This window comes from Lagenorhynchus albirostris, chromosome 14 (genome assembly GCF_949774975.1).
Source record: "Lagenorhynchus albirostris chromosome 14, mLagAlb1.1, whole genome shotgun sequence".
Classification (NCBI taxonomy): Eukaryota; Metazoa; Chordata; class Mammalia; order Artiodactyla; family Delphinidae; genus Lagenorhynchus; species Lagenorhynchus albirostris.
In genome coordinates, this window is record NC_083108.1 from 37,225,776 (window position 1) to 37,243,664 (window position 17,889).

Below are 17,889 nucleotides of genomic sequence, written 5' to 3' on the forward strand. Positions count from 1 at the left end.
CACAATTAGGTTATACAAAACAGCAACTTCTATCTTGCTAGTAGACTCTAGTGCCTTCTTGACTCACCTGTTTTGATGAAATAAACAGCCACACTGGTGAGGTCTATATGACAAGGAACTGAGGTTGGCCTCCAGCAAAGAGCCAGGTAGGAATTGAGGCCTGCAGTGCAAAAGCCCACAAGGAACTGATTCTTTCCAACTACATGTAAGAGTGGAAGTGGATCCTCCCCCAGGCTGTTAACACCTTTGTTGTAGCCTGTGGAAAACCCCAAAGCACAGAAACTAGCCAAGACTTGACTGGATTTCTGACCCACAGAAACTGTGTGTTAGGTGTGCTTTAAGCTGCTACTTTTGTAGTAATTTGTAACAGAGAATAGAAAACTAATACACCATCTTTAAAGTAGAGATATCTTGGAGTCTTATGACATTAATTAAATGACTTATTGAAGATGGCGGAGTAGAAGGACATGCTCTCACTCCCTCTTTCGAGAACACCAGAATCAAAACTAACTGCTGAACAATCAACGACAGGAAGACACTGGAACTCACCAAAAAAGATACCCCACATATAAAGACAAACGAGAAGCTGCAATGAGATGGTAGGAGGGGCGCCATCACAATAAAATCAAATCCCATAACTGCTGGGTGGGTGACGCACAAACTGGAGAACACTTATACCACAGAAGTCCACCCACGGAGTGAAGGTTCTGAGCCACACGTCAGGCTTCCCACCTGGGGGCCTGGCAACGGGAGGAGGAATTCCTAGAGAATCAGACTTTGAAGTCTAGCAGGATTTGATTGCAGGACTTTGGCAGGACTCAAGGAAACAGAGACTCCACTCTTGGAGGATACACACAAAGTAGTGTGCGTGTCGCGACACAGGGAAAGGAGCAGTGACCCCATAGGAGACTGAACCAGACCTACCTGCTAGTGTTGGAGGGTCTCCTGCAGAAGTCGGGGGCAGCTGTGGCTTACCCAGGGACAAGGACACTGGCAGCAGAAGTTCTGGGAAGTACTCCTTGGTGTGAGCCCTCCCAGAGTCCGCCAGAGGGCAGACAACAGAAGCAAGAAGAACTACAATCCTGCAGCCTGTGGAACAAAAACCACATTCACAGAAAGATAGACAAGATGAAAAGGCAGAGAGCTATGTACCAGATGAAGGAACAAGATAAAACCCCAGAAAAACAACTAAATGAAGTGGAGATAGGCTATCTTCCAAAAAAAGAATTCAGAATAATGATAGGGAAGATGATCCAGGACCTCGGAAAAGCAATGGAGGCAAAGATTGAGAAGATGCAAGAAATGTTTAACAAAGATCTAGAAGAATTAAAGAACAAATGAACAGAGAGGAACAATACAATAACTGAAATGAAAACTACACTAGAAGGAATCAATAGCAGAATAACTGAGACAGAAGAACGGATAAGTGACCTGGAAGAAAGACGGGTGGAATTCACTGCCGTGGAACAGAATAAAGAGAAAAGAATGAAAGGAAATGAAGACAGACTAAGAGACCTCTGGGACAACATTAAATGCAACAACATTCGCATTATAGGGGTCCCAGAAGGAGAAGAGAGAGAGAAAGGACCCGAGAAAATATTTGAAGAGATGATAGTCGAAAACTTCCCTAACATGGGAAAAGAAATAGCCACTGAAGCCCAGGAAGCGCAGAGAGTCCTATACAGGATAAACGCAAGGAGAAACATGCTGAGACACATAGTAATCAAACTGGCAAAAATTAAAAACAAAGAAAAATTATTGAAAACAGCAAGGGAAAAATGACAAATAACATACAAGGGAACTCCCATAAGGTTAACAGCTTATTTATCCTGAGAAAGTCTACAAGCCAGAAGAGAGTGGCATGAAATATTTAAAGTGATGAAAGGGAAGAACTTACAACCAAATTACTCTACCCAGCAAGGATCTCATTCAGATTCGATGGAGAAATCAAAAGCTTTACAGACAAGCAGAAGCTAAGAGAATTCAGCACCACTAAACCAGCTCTACAATAAATGCTAAAGGAACTTTTCTAAGTGGGAAACACAAGAGAAGAAAAGGACCTACAAAAACAAACCCCCCAAAATTAAGAAAATGGTCATAGGAACATACATATTCATAATTACCTTAAACGTGAATAGATTAAATGCTCCAACCAAAAGACACAGGCTTTCTGAATGGACACAAAAACAAGACCCATAAATATGCTGTCTACAAGAGACCCACTTCAGACCTAGGGACACATGCAGACTGAAAGTGAGGGGATGGAAAAAGATATTCCATGAAAATGAAAATCAAAAGAAAGCTGGAGTAGCAATACTCATATCAGATAAAATAGACTTTAAAATAAAGAATGTTACAAGAGACAAGGAAGGATACTATGTAATGATCAAGGGATCAATCCAAGAAGAAGATATAACAATTATAAATACATATGCACCCAATATAGGAGCATCTCAATACATAAGGCAACTGCTAACAGCTAAAGATGAAATGGAGAGTAACACAATAATAGTGGGGGACTTTAACACCTCACTTACACCAATGGACAGATCATCCAAACAGAAAATTAATAAGGAAACACAAGCTTAAAATGACACAACAGACCAGATAGATTTAATTGATATTTATAGGACATACCATCTAAACCCAGCAGATTACACTTTCTTCTCAAGTGCGAATGGAACATTCTCCAGGACAGATCACATCTTGGGTCACAAATGAAGCTTCAGTAAATTTAAGAAAATTGAAATCATATCAAGCATCTTTTCTGACCACAATGCTATGAGATTAGAAATCAATTACAGGGAAAATAACGTAAAAAACACAAACACACGGAGGCTAAACAATACGTTACTAAATAAGCAAGAGATCACTGAAGAAATCAAAGAGGAAATCAAAATATACCTAGAGACACATGACAATGAAAACACGATGATCCAAAACCTATGGGATGCAGCAAAAGCAGTTCTAAGAGGGAAGTTTATAGTTATATAAGCCTACCTCAAGAAAGAAGAAAAATCTCAAATAAACAATCTAACATTACACCTAAAGGAACAAGAGAAAGAACAAACAAAACCCAAAGTGAGCTGAAGGAATGAAATCATAAAGATCAGAGCAGAAATAAAACAAATAGAAATAAAGGAAACAATAGCAAAGAACAATAATACTAAAAGCTGGTTCCTTGAGAAGATAAACAAAATTGATAACCATTAGCCAGACTCATCAAGAAAAAGTGGGAGAGGACTCCAATAAAATTAGAAATGAAAAAGGAGAACCTACAACAGATACTACAGAAATACAAAGCATCATAAGAGAGTACTACCAGCAACTCTGTGCCAATAAAATGGACAACCTGGAAGAAATGGACAAATTCTTAGAAAGGTATAACCTTCCAAGACTGAACAAGGAAGAAATAGAATATATGAACAGACCAATCGCAAGTAATGACTGAAACTGTGATTAAAAATCTTCCAACAAACAAGTCCAGGACCAGATGGCTTCACAGGTGAACTCTATCAAACATTTAGAGAAGAGCTAACACCCATCCTTCTCAAACTCTTCCAGGAAATTGTGGAGGAAGGAACACTCCCAAACTTATTCTATGAGGCCACCATCACCCTGATACCAAAACAAGACAAAGATAGTACAAAAAAAGAAAACTACAGACCAATATCACTGATGAATATAGATGCAAAAATCCTCAACAAACTACTTGCAAATAGAATCCAACAACACATTAGAAGGATCATACACCATGACCAAGTGGGATTTATCCCAGAGATGCAAGGATTCTTCAATAAATGCAAATCAATCAATGTGATACACCATATTAACAAATTGAAGAATAAAAACCATATGATCATCTCAATAGATGCAGAAAAAGCTTTTGACAAAATTCAACACCAATTTATGATAAAAACCCTCTAGTGAGTGGGCACAGAGGGAACTTACCTCAAAATAATAAAGGCCATATATGACAAACCCACAGCAAACATCATTCTCAATGGTGAAAAACTGAAAGCATTTCCTCTAAGAACAAGAAAAGGATGTCCACTCTCACCACTATTATTCAACATAGTTTTGGAAGTCCTAGTCATGGCAATCAGAGAAGAAAAAGAAATAAAAGGAAAACAATTTGGAAAAGAAGAAGTAAAACTGTCACTGTTTGCAGATGACATGATACTATACATAGAGAATCCTAAAGGTGCCACCAGAAAACTACTAGAGCTAATCAGCTTTGGTAAAGTTGCAGGATACAAAATTAATGCACAGAAATCTCTTGCAATCCTATACACTAATGATGAAAAATCTGAAAGATAAATTAAGGAAACACTCTCATGTACTACTGCAACAAAAAGAATAAAATACCTAGGAAAAAACCAACCTAGGGAAACACGAGACCTGTATGCAGAAAACTGTAAGACACTGATAAAAGAAATTAAAGATGATAACAACAGGTGGAGAGAGATACCATGTTCTTGGATTGGAAGAATCAATACTGTGACAATGACTATACTACCCAAAGCAATCTACAGATTCAATGCAATCCCTCTCAAATTACCAATGGCATTTTTTACAGAACTAGAACAAAATATCTTAAAATTTGTATGGAGACTCAGAAGACCCCAAATAGCCAAAGCAGTCTAGAGGGAAAAAAACGGAGCTGGAGGAATCATACTCCCTGACCTCAGAGTATACTACACACCTACAGTAATCAAGACAATATGGTACTGGCACAGAAACAGAAATGTAGATCAATGGAACAGGACAGAAAGCCCAGAGATAAACCCACGCACATACGGTCAACTAATCTATGACAAAGGAGGCAAGGATACACAATGGAGAAAACACAGTCTCTTCAATAAGTGATTCTGGGAAAACAGGACAGCTACATGTAAAAGAATGTAATTAGAACATTCCCTAACACCATACACAAAAATAAACTGAAAATGGATTAGAGACCTAAATGTAAGACCGGACACTATAAAACTGTTAGAAGAAGACATAGGAAAAACACTCTTGGACATAAATCACAGTAAGATATTTTTTGATCCATCTCTTACAGCAATGGAAATAAAAAGAAAAATAAACAGATGGAACCTAATGAAACTTAAAAGGTTTTGCACAGCAAAGGAAACGCTAAGGATGAAAAGACAACCCTCAGAATGGAAGAAAATATTTGCAAATGTATCATCAAAGAATTAATCTCCAAAATATATAATCAGCTCATGCAGCTCAATATTAATAAAACAAACAACTCAATCAAAAAATGGGCAGAATGCAGTGGTTGAGAGTCTGCCTGCCGATGCAGGGGACACGGGTTCGTGCCCCGGTCCAGGAAGATCCCGCATGCTGCGGAGCTGCTGGGCCTGTGAGCCATGGCTGCTGAGCCTGCGCGTCCGGAGCCTGTGCTCCGCAACGGGAGAGGCCACAACAGTGAGAGGCCCGCGTACAGCAAAAAGAAAAAAAAATGGGCAGAAGACCTAAGTAGACATTTCTCCATAGAATACATACAGATGGCCAAGAAGCACATGAAAAGCCGCTCAACATCACTAATTATTAGGGAAATGCAAATCAAAACTACAATGAGGTATCACCTCACACCAGTTAGAATGGGCATCCTCAGAAAGTCTACAAACAACAAATGCTGGAGAAGGTGTGGAGAAAAGGGAACCCTCTTGCACTGTTGGTGGGAATGTAAATTGATACAGCCACTATGGAGAAAAGTATGGAGGTTCCTTAAAACACTAAAAATAGAATTACCATATGACCCAGCAATCCCACTACTGGGCATATACCCAGAGAAAACCGTAATTCAAAAAGACACATGCACCCCAATGTTCACTGCAGCACTATTTACAATAGCCAGGTCATGGAAGCAAACTAAATGCCCATCGACAGATGAATGGATAAAGAAGATGTGGTACATATATACAACGGAATGTTACTCAGCCATAAAAAGGAATGAAATTGGGTCATTTGTAGAGACATGGATGTATCTAGAGACTGTCGTACAGAGTGAAGTAAGTCAGAAAGAGAAAAACAAATATTGTATATTAACGCATATATGTGGAACCTAGAAAATGGTATAGATGAACCGGTTTGAAGAGCAGAAATTGAGCCACAGATGTAGAGAACAAACGTATGGACAGCAAGAGGGGAAAGCGGCGTGGGGGTGGGGGTGGGGATGTGCTGAATTGGGAGATTGGGATCGACATGTATACACTGATGTGTATAAAATGGATGACTAATAAGAAAATAAATAAACATTGAAAAAAATGACATTAAATAAGTAAAACTAAATTGCCTAAAATACAGATATTAGATGGTTAGTTCTACTCATTTTCTAGTTAATTAACTTGTGGCATTCCAACCAACAGCTGGAAGAATATAGTTTGTTTAGAATATAAAACAAATTTTGGTAGCAAACAACTTTATAGTAACTTAAACCCTGTACTTTATTTTCATTGTATTTTTAAAATTAATAGACATTTTTTTTTTTTTTTTTTCCGGTACGTGGGCCTCTCACTGTTGTGGCCTCTCCTGTTGCGGAGCACAGGCTCTGGACGCACAGGCTCATGGGCCCAGCTGCTCCATGGCATGTGGGATCTTCCCGAACTGGGGCACGAACCCGTGTCCCCTGCATCAGCAGGCGGACTCTCAACCACTGCGCCACCAGGGAAGCCCCAAAATTAATAGACTTTTTAAGAGCAGTTTTAGATTTAAAAATTGAGCAGACAGTTCCCATATAATCCCTCTCTCCCCCTCATGGTTTCCCTGATTTTTAACATCTTCCATTAGCGTAGTGCATTTGTTACAATTGATTAACCAGTATTGATGCGTTATTATTAGTCCATAAAATCCATAGTTTAATTAGGGCTCACTCTTTGTGTCTTGTGTTATACAGTTAGTTCTATGTATTTTGACAAATGTTCTAGCTATTCATCCCTCATTCCCTCTCCCTGACTGCAGGCAACTACGGATCATTTCACTGTCTGCATAGTTTTGTCTTTACCCTACACTTTGGGTTGTGATCTCCTACAGTAATATAGCTTACTCTTTCCAGACCAGATAATATACGATGAGTCAGAGCCAGTAAATGTGACTCAGTATTCATGCTTCTCATGTTCCCTATTAGAGTTATTCTCATGTTCTTTATTAGAGTTATCCTCATTTACATTTCAGCTAATTCTTCTGCATTTTGATAAAGCATTACCTTCTTTGGTCAGTCTCTCTCTCTCTCTCTCTCTGTCTCTCGGAGAGAGAGCCTTAACTATTTTCTTACAATAAATTGTTTAAATTGTCACATTTTAAGTTTACTTTCTGGGTAAAGGACATTACAGTAGCAGACAAGCCAAAATTCTATGCACTGGGCTTAAGAATATATTTGATTGGGGCTTCCCTGGTGGGGCAGTGGTTGAGAGTCCGCCTGCCGATGCAGGGGACGCAGGTTCATGCCCCGGTCCGGGAAGATCCCACATGCCGTGGAGCAGCTGGGCCCGTGAGCCATGGCCGCTGAGCCTGCGCGTCCGGAGCCTGTGCTCCGCAACGGGAGAGGCCACAACAGTGAGAGGCCCGCATACCGCAAAGTAATAATAATAAATAAATAAATTTAAAAAAAAAGAATATATTTGAGTGGTGGTGGAGGGAGACACAGAACTGCCTTTCTAACTGTTTGTTTAGCCCAATCCTCACAGTTCACAGTGACATAGAAATTCAATAAGCATAATCATCTTAGGATTCAGAATTCATATGGCACAGTATGCTATACGCATACAACAGAGCCTTGCCTGCACCCAAGACCTTCATTATCATTATGATTCATGCCACTGGATCACATTTTAAATAAATCTATGTCAAAATGAATCCTACAAACACTTTTAATATTAATTCCTATTAAACTGAGAATCTTTGCAACATAACTGATATAATACCAGATTTATTAGGTTCACCCATCTGTGAAGAGTAGCATTTCCTTGGCTATTAAAAGTATATATTTTATTGACTAGGATTGTTTATTGACTTAAGGGTACAGCTGTTAAAGTGATCTGGCAATCGATCCTACAAGCACACTGTATTTATCAGCAAGATACCCAGACATTCGGAAATGGTCTTAATATTACGGCTCCAAAAAGCAAAGCTTCAGGCACTATTCTAGGATCTCTTGAAATTTGTAGTTACTTGAATACCAGATCATTCACTGGTCTTTTTTTTCTTATTAAGGATTTCATGTACCATAAAAGTAATACTCTATTCTTTTTTTTTTTTGTAGTTAAATAAGTTGGATTTATTATTTGCTGCAGCGAGGGGAAACACACACCTTGGGGAAACATGGATGTGTTAGGAAGATCCTACTATATAGGATTTGGGCTTTGACTGAGTAATTTGAGGGAAGCAGGTGGGAGTTTGCTCTAGATTGGATGCTGTCAGAAAACAGGGATGATTCTATGAGTGGATATTTCAATAAGTTTTATCTTTAGGGAGGGGAGACTCACAAGAGGATAAGCTATAATTGGTAGAGAAGTAGCAGTCACTCATTTTGGCCAAAAGAGGGGATGTATGGTAACTTGTGGGCTGCACAGTGACCTTGGTTTTGTCTGTATTTAGATATAATTATGAAGTGGCCTTGTTTTGTCTTATTTTATCATGGTCTCAGAGTAACCTTGCATGGGGTTAGTGTTCTGTGAGATTGTTTCTGTTCAGTAGGGGAATAACATGGCCCACAGTGAGTGCTAGGCCAGTTTTCAAGTGTCACGTACCGCCCCCCTCCTCTTTTTTTCCTCTCTCACAAGTTCCAGGTGATGCTGATACTACTGGTCAGAGACCACCAGCCTTTGAGAACCACTCTCTGAGAGGGTAAAGAGACCTGAGACCTATGTTTGGAACAGGTACATAATAAAGTAATACTGTATTCTTCTTAATTAAAGGCAGTACTTCTGGTTACTATTAATTACATAAGACTAAATGAAATACGGCGATCAATGTTCAAGTTCAGGTGGTCACTATAATATGCATAAAAAACACTGTACCTAAAGAAGAACAAAAACTGGTACTGAGAAAAATCAATATATGAAGTTAGGCTTCAAAAAGGGTGTCTTCAATGTTGGAATAATGTTGAAGTTAATTTTTGTGCATGGTGCAAAGGGTCTAAATTTATCTTTTCTGCATGTGTCCAATTGTCCTATCAATGCTTGTTGAAAAGATTATTTTTTCCGCATTGAATTGTGTTAGCACCTTTGTTGAAGATCAGTTGACCATAATTGCTAGAGTTTATTTCTGAATTCACAATTCTGTTCCACTGGTCTAAATGTCCATCATTATGGCAGTACTATATTCTTGGAAACTGTAAGTATTAGTTTTCTATTTCTGTATAACAAATTACCACAAACATAGCAATTTACAATAACACAAATTTATTACCCCACAGTTCTGTAGGTCAGAAGTTCAGGCAGGCTTGGCTAGGCTCTCTGCTTAGTTTCTCACAAGACTGAAATCAAGCTATCAGCTAGGCCAGGTTCTAATTGGAAATACCTGAGGAGGAACCTGCTTCCAAGCTCAGGCTGGTGACAGAATATAGTTCCTTGTGGCGGCAAGACTTAAATCACTCTTTTCTTGCTACTGGTCAGAGACAGCTCTCAGCTCCTAACCCCTTCCATCTTCAAAGCCTGCAATGGTATGTTGAATACCATTCTTATGCTTTAAATCTCTCTTTCTCTTTTGCTCCCAGCTGGGGAAAACTCTCTGCTTTTATCATGTAATTAGGTTAGGCCCATCTAAATATTATCTCCTTTTTATTATATAACATAACATATTATGGGAGGAAAACCATTTCGGCAGGGGTCAAAAGTCATAAAAGTAAGGTTAAAATTCTATCTACTATACTGTACCTTTAGAGTAAACATTAAAATTAGAAAGAGTGATCTTATACTTTACTGTTCTTCCTCAAATTTTTTGGCTATTAGTATTACTCTGCATTTCCATATAAACTTTAGGATCATCTTATCAATTTCTGTAAAAATGAAATTATCAAAATTTGCTGGAAATCTGATGGAGATTGCAACAAACCTATAGACTAATTTGGGGAAAATTGCCATTTTAATAACATTGAGTCTTGCAACCCATGAACATGGAATAATATCTTAGATCTTTATTTCTCTCAGCAATGTTTTGTTATTTTAAGTGTTTTTATTGCACTGCTTTTATTAAATATATCCATTTTTGAATGGTTCACTGGAAGTAAATAGAAATAACATTGACTTGCATACTGATCTTGTATCCTGCAACTTGGTGAACTTATTTATTAGTTCTATCATGTTTTTGTGTGTGTGTGTGTTTGTGGATTTCTTAAGATTTTCTACATATAGGACCATGCTGTCAATGAATAAAGACAGTCTTATTCTAGTAATATAGAGAAAATTTTCTCCAACAGTTCTGCCTTCTGTCCTCCTCCCTTTGTGCAAGTACACATACACACACACACACACACAACGTCTTTATATCTTAGAAGCTCAACAATACAGTTTTATAATTATTGTTTTATTCAGGTGTCTTTTAAGTTTTCTATTTAAGAAAAGAGAGATATGCAATTACTTTTACCAGTGCTCTATTTCTTTATGTGAATTTGAGTTGCTGGCTTATGTCATTTTCTTTCATCTGAGCAGACTTCTATTAGTATTTATTGTAAAGCAGATAAGCGAGCAATGAATTCTCTCAGTCTTTATTTATTTAGGAATGTCTTTATGTCACTTTCATTTTTGAAGGATAGTTTTATTTGATTGCCAGTTTTTTTTTTTCCTTCAGCTCTTTGAATATGCCATCCCACTGCCTCGTTCCTCCACTGTTTCTGATGAGAAGTCAGCTGTTAATCATATCTTTGTTCTATGTACAAATCTTTTATTCCACAAGGAGTTTAGTAGTACATTTGAGTCAGACATATAACAGATATCCAAAGGGCATAACATTTTTGATTTGGCTTCTTTGTCAGTTAGAAGTGTGGTGACACTTCTGGACTGCCAAGCAAATCTGGGCTTCTTATAACAGACTCAAAGATAGCTTAGTATAGATAGAATTAAAATAAATATTACACAGTAAATACACATTAAAATGCATAAGTAGGTTAGACAGAATTAAAATGGTAAGGAGCTCTATTAGCACATGCCTACATGAGGCAGTTAAAAAATGTTTAACCAAAAGAATACATGAAAATAATCACAGAATAGGAAATAGTCCCAAAACACTGTGGCCCTAAGCACTACAAAAACTCTTTTAACAAACTATAGAGACAATAGTAATGGAAACCACCCAGAAACAATTAAACATGCACTCAGCAATGATTTACCTATTATAATTCAGATTCTGTCCAGTCCATGACCTAGACCTAAATAAAGACAGAACAAGTAATCATAGGAAAAATGGAAATGTTTCTATAAAAGGCCTTTTACTAGATCAGAACAGCATGGATTCATTAATATCCATTGCCCATGGCTGAAAAGTAATGATGATTTTATCCATTTTAGAGAAAAGGGGGAAATCTCAAGATGAATCCAAATCTACCTTTTTATATCTACTTGGCAAAAACATGGAAGAGTTAAGAAAAACATTAAGGCAATCTTGCATAGAGACATTTTCAAACTGCAGTGGGAAAAGCTACTCAAAGTGCTGCCTAGGCTTTCTCTTAATATAAAGAATACTGTGGAAATACCATACCTCTCCTGAAATGATACAGCCTATCAAATAAAATTAAAATAGAAGTTATAAGCATCAGAGTTTAAGGTGACATTATTTAAGTTCAGATTCACACACACACAAAATAGTAACACTCAACTGTGACAAGAAGAGCTATATTCTAAAATGTACTCTGGCTAAAACTATGGTTACTAGATACTCCCATGTCCAAGAACAAGGTTATACTGTGGGTAAGTATTGTTTCTTAAGATAAGGAAATGGAGTAACAGACACACATCAGTGAGGTATCTCAGTCTAAATAGAACAAGTGAAAAATCTTTCTAGATTCCACAATGAAGAACTTGTAATGCTGAACAAATTACAAGATGAATGGAGAATGCATTCATCTTTGAGGCAAAGCAAGAAAGAGGATGGGGGGAAAAGCAAGGAAAAAATTCGCTCTGTAAATGGAGCAACTTCTTTTCAACCAAATGGCAGAAGTAAAAAGAAAACCATAAGCTAGCACATTCTTCTGAAGAACTGCAAATTTAATAAAATTATAAACAAAACCTATAATGAGCAAGTTGAGCCACATGGCAACCAACACAATGAAGAAACAAAAGAAGTCTCTTAAAGTCAAATGAATGCCTCATGAAAAATGAACTACTGCATCTCTATCACAAAATCTGAAGGTGAGTTTAAAAAAACCTTATTTCTTTTTGCTTTTTATCTATTTATCTATTTATTTATTTATTAAACATCTTTATTGGAGTATAATTGCTTTACAATGGTGTGTTAGTTTCTGCTTTATAACAAAGTGAATCAGTTATACACATACATATGTTCCCATATCTCTTCCCTCTTGTGTCTCCCTTCCTCCAACCCTCACTATCCCACCCCTCTAGGTGGTCACAAAGCACCGAGCTGATCTCCCTGTGCTAAGCGGCTGCTTCCCACTAGCTATCTATTTTACGTTTGGTAGTATATATATGTCCATGCCTCTCTCTCACTTTGTCACAGCTTACCCTCCCCCCACCCCATATCCTCAAGTCCATTCTCCAGTAGGTCTGTCTTTATTCCCGTCTTGCCCCTAGGTTCTTCATGACTTTTTTTTTTCCCCTTAGATTCCATATATATGTGTTAGCATATGGTATTTCCTTTTCTCTTTCTGACTTACTTCACTCTGTATGACAGAGTCTAGGTCCATCCACCTCACTACAAATAACTCAATTTCGTTTCTTTTCATGGCTGAGTAATATTCCATTGTATATATGTGCCACATCTTCTTTATCCATTCATCTGCTGATGGACACTTAGGCTGCTTCCATGTCCTGGCTATTGTAAATAGAGCTACAATGAACACTTTGGTACATGACTCTTTTTGAATTCTGGTTTTCTCAGGGTATATGCCCAGCAGTGGGATTGCTGGGTGGTATGGTAGTTCTATTTTTAGTTTTTTAAGGAACCTCCAGACTGTTCTCCATAGTGGCTGTATCAATTTACATTCCCACCAGCAGTGCAAGAGTGTTCCCTTTTCTCCATACCCTCTCCAGCATTTATTGTTTCTAGATTTCTTGATGATGGCCATTCTGACTGGTGTGAGATGATATCTCACTGTAGTTTTGATTTGCATTTCTCTAATGATTAATGATGTTGAGTATTCTTTCATGTGTTTGTTGGCAATCTGTATATCTTCTTTGGAGAAATGTCTATTTAGGTCTTCTGCCCATTTTTGGATTGGGTTGTTTGTTTTTTGGATATTGAACTACATGAGCTGTTTGTGAATTTTGGAGATTAATCCTTTGTCAGTTGCTTCATTTGCAAATATTTTCTCCCATTCTGAGGGTTGTCTTTTGGTCTTGTTTATGGTTTCCTTTGCTGTGCAAAAGCTTTGAAGTTTCATTAGGTCCCATTGTTTATTTTTGTTTTTATTTCCATTTCTCTAGGAGGTGGGTCAAAAAGGATCTTGCTGTGATTTATGTCATAGAGTGTTCTGCCTATGAAAAAACCTTATTTTGAGAACAAATAAAATTTTATGTTTACCTGACATTTTGGCTACTCACAGGAAAATCAAATAGTTTCCCACAATCTCTAGTGTATTTGTGCTCTGGCATTCAAAAAACTGGATTTCAGATTAAGATCCAAAAGAGGGTTGGTCATAGAAACAAGGGCTTGTAAAGCAAATTTTCAATATTTTTTAGCTATCTCAAAGTTTTCTTGTCTTTCTCTCTTCAAGAAAATATGGAGTCAGACTGTTTAGGTTCATATCTTGATTTCCTAACTTGCTACCTGGATGACAAGGCAAGTCTCTTTTTCTGCCTGGGATTCCTCCTCTGTAAAATGGGGATAATAACTTCATTGGGCTACTGAGGGACTAAACGATTTAATGTGTGTTAAGAGCTTAGAACAGTACCTGGAGCACACAGTATTTACCATATTAAATTTTGTTAAATAAAAATTAAAACTTTATTAGGCCAACCTATATTAGGTTCTGAGTATAAAGAAACCAACAGGATGCTGTTTTTAAGAAAGCTTGGTGAGAGAGGTGGATGAACAAACAATGATTACAAAAGAACAAGAACAGTGCTATGATACAGATGAGTAGTCTATTTGTGAGCACATAAAGAGGACCTCTAACTTTACCACATCCTCATTCAGAGTGTTCACAATGATGCCCTTCCTGACAGGAAGTAGATTTGTCCACCAAATCCACCCAATTCCCATGAGGGTAAGTGAGAAGGTGCTTACCTTTGCTTAGCTAAGAAAAGCCTGTCACAAAGAACAAATCAGATAACAAAGGAAACGGGTGACAATCTCCACTTGGTATTCAACAAGAAACTTATTTTTCCTCTCTAGGTTCAAATAGCAGAGTCTACAAGTGCTCTCAATTTCATTTTCATTGTATGTACAATATAATCTAAAGTCTGACCACCGGGCACTTCCTGAAAACATGGTTTTAAAATTTTCTCATGATTAAGTCAAAATGAAAATTCAGAAGTATCTCCTTTTTTTTTTTTTTTTTTTTTTTTGCGGTACGCGGGCCTCTCACTGATGTGGCCTCTCCCGTTGCGCAGCACAGGCTCCGGACGCGCAGGCTCAGCGGCCATGGCTCACGGGCCCAGCCGCTCCGCAGCATGTGGCATCTTCCTGGACCAGGGCACGAACCCGTGTGCCCTGCATCAGCAGGCAGACTCTCAACCACTGTGCCACCAGGGAAGCCCCCCAAAGTATCTCCTTTTGAGAGTATACTTTCTCCATACCTGTGACCAACAGTTTCTTCCTAGTATTTGTAATTTTTTTAGTTTTGCTCCTCAGGGTTGAGGTTAAGAGAGGCAGTGTTAACTATGATTGGTCTCTAGGGAAACCTCTAAGAATCACTCTTTTAAACATAAAACACTACCCTTTAGAAAGTTTTATTTTCCCCTCATTTCAGCAGTAGATAGAAAAAGGGCTAGGCCTCCTTATCTAGATGTCTTTAAACTCCCTAATGACTATTTCTTGACTCTCAGTCTATATCCTTAACTACTGGCAATTGAAAAGTCCCTCAGCCTCTCCTTCACTACCCTTGGCCAACGTTTTTGTGCCCTTTAACATCTGTCATAGAGACAGAGGGAGTGGAAATGTAAAGACTAAAGTCAGAAATCTGATCGTCATGTTATAATTTTCTCTAACCCGACCATGAGAGCATTAGGAAAGTGCCACCTTAAAAACTGCCTGCCCTTTTCAAAGTGGCAAAACAAATCCAGATAAAAGGATTAGCTTCCACCTTCCTCTGCCTCATTTTATAGCACAGGTTTTCAGAAAACAGAACAAAAGAAAGTATTTCCAGTTAGAATACAAATTAACCATTCATACTGTGGTTCTTTCTTATAAATATTGTGACTTCAAAAAAAAAAGGGAGGGTACGTTAAAAGTCTAAGCTATGCCACATTCCAGCAAAATTATTATTCTTTCTTTTCTTTTTACTTTTCCATATGTCCAAACTTGAGGTTTAAAAATGGATCTTCTTAGCCGAAACTCTTAACCCATCTGAGACAGGTGTCTCTAGGTTGAACAGAACAGTGTTCTTTAGAAGGTTAAAGAAAACCATTCAAGACCTGCTACTATTCAAAGGGAGAGGATAACCCTTTAGTTAGTACATTATCCATGTTTTAATAATAATATGAATGACTCTGACACTCTATATAGTTTTTTCTACAACATTTTAATACGAAAGCTATCCTCATCCATTTAAATTCATTTGGATATGAAAAAGACAACCAATGTCACTTGCTAGAGGGCAAGAAGTAAGTCTTCAGAACTTGTTTCACATCACAACTGGCAGGGTTCTGAACTTTCATTTAATTATATAATATATACTATTTGATGATATGTATATAAATGTTAATATGCAAACACTCTCATATATACTTATGTGATTAATACATATATACAAACACAAAATCATGCTAAATGTTCCAGTTTTCTCCAGTTAAAGCTTTTACAATTTGCCAAGACACTTTCATTACTCTAAAACTCTAAACATGAGTTAGAAGAGGCTTATGAGTAAAAAAAAAGAGCCCACCTGATCTTCATTAAGTAACAAGAGCAGTGGGTTTTCTTTATCACTCCTGCTGTGCTTTCATACAACCAGGAGCTTCCCTCCTGACCCAGAGCCTGCTTCAAGTAATCATTCCTGACCTCTGGGCCCCAGGAACAGAAGAGGAAAGGGAAACAGGGAAGTAAATGAAGCCAACTCAATCACATGCTGTAACTGTAGGTCTAAAGACAATGTTGTATACAGTGAGACAAAGTAAAAGGCAGATAACTCTTCTGACATCTTGCTGATCCATTAAAGACAAGAAAAGGTAAGAAAAAAGATGCTTACCTGTTGTTCCTGAATTTTAGCAGCACCAAGTTCTGAGAGAGACACAGTGAGCTTCTCCTGCTGTTCTGATAGATATTTCTGATAGAGGCTTAGAAGTTCTTGGCATTCTTTATACTGTAGCTGAAGAGGTGAGATTGCAAATTAAGGGAAAAAGCTAATAAATGGATTTAAACTGCATATATTGGTATTGTTTTTCAGATTTCAACAAACAAAATAGAGACAGAAATGTAACCATACTTGGTGAGAGTGCAGGTAAGCTATAGTCTTCAGATGAACACAGCATATGTGCCCCCCTCAAAATCATGAAACAATAATTCACAGGGAGTAACAATGTTTATCCTATTAAAATTTTTCTTTCTCAAGTCTTTAAACTTGATAAAAACAAACATATGCACAAGAATGAAGGTGGACCCCCATCTCACACCATATATAAAACTACCTGAAAATGGATCACTGACCTAAATTTAATAGCTAAAACTATAAACTTTATAAAAGCAAATCTTTGTGACCTTGGATTAGGCAATGGTCACCTAAAAGCACAGCAATGAAGAACAAATAAATAAATTGGATTTCAAATTTTAAAACTTTGTGCTTCAAAGGACACTATTAAGAAATTGAAAAGACAACCTCCAGAATGAGAGAAAATATTTGCAAATCATACAAATGATAAGGTCTGGTATCCATATATATGTAAAGATGTTATATGACTCAACAATAAAAACTATTACCTAATTAAAAATGGGCAAAGGACTTGAATAGACATTTCCCAAAATAAAATATACAAATGGCCAAGCAGCACAAGAAAAGATGCTTTACATTGTTAGCCATTAGCTACTAGGAAATGCAAATCAAAATCACAGTGAGATACCACTTTGCATTTACTAGGATGGCTATAATCAAAAAGACTGACAATAACAAGCACTGGTAAGAATATGGTGAAATTAGAACCCTGCCACATAGCTGATGGGAATGTAAAATGCTGCTGCTTTGGAAAATAATTTTGCAGTGCCTCAAAAAGTTAGACACAGAGTTACCATATGACCCACAATTCTACTCCAATGCCCCAAGATAATTGAAAATATAGTTTCACATTAAAAACTTATACATGCATATTCAGAGCAACATTATCCATAACAGTGAAAAAGTGAAAACAATCCAAATGTCTATCAAGTGACAAATGGATAAACAAAATGTGGTATACCTATAAAATGGAATATTATTCAGCCATAAAAAGAAACAAAGTATCCCTACATTCTACTATATGAGTAAAACTTGAATATATTATATGCTAAAGAAGCCACACACAAAAGGCTACAAATTCTATGTATGTTGTTGTTTAAAATACCTCTTCCAATGAG

At 37.4% G+C, this 17,889-nt stretch overlaps 1 protein-coding gene across 2 annotated transcripts in view; it reads right to left on the reverse strand.

Moving 5' to 3' along the window:
* Positions 1–17,889, reverse strand: part of KIAA1328 (KIAA1328 ortholog) — a 396,831-nt gene that overhangs the window by 245,950 nt on the left and 132,992 nt on the right. For both annotated transcript variants that reach the window (XM_060121098.1, XM_060121099.1), the window contains exon 6: positions 16,532–16,659. In XM_060121098.1, coding sequence (XP_059977081.1) covers positions 16,532–16,659 — 128 coding nt within the window. The remainder of the gene's footprint in view (positions 1–16,531; positions 16,660–17,889) is intronic.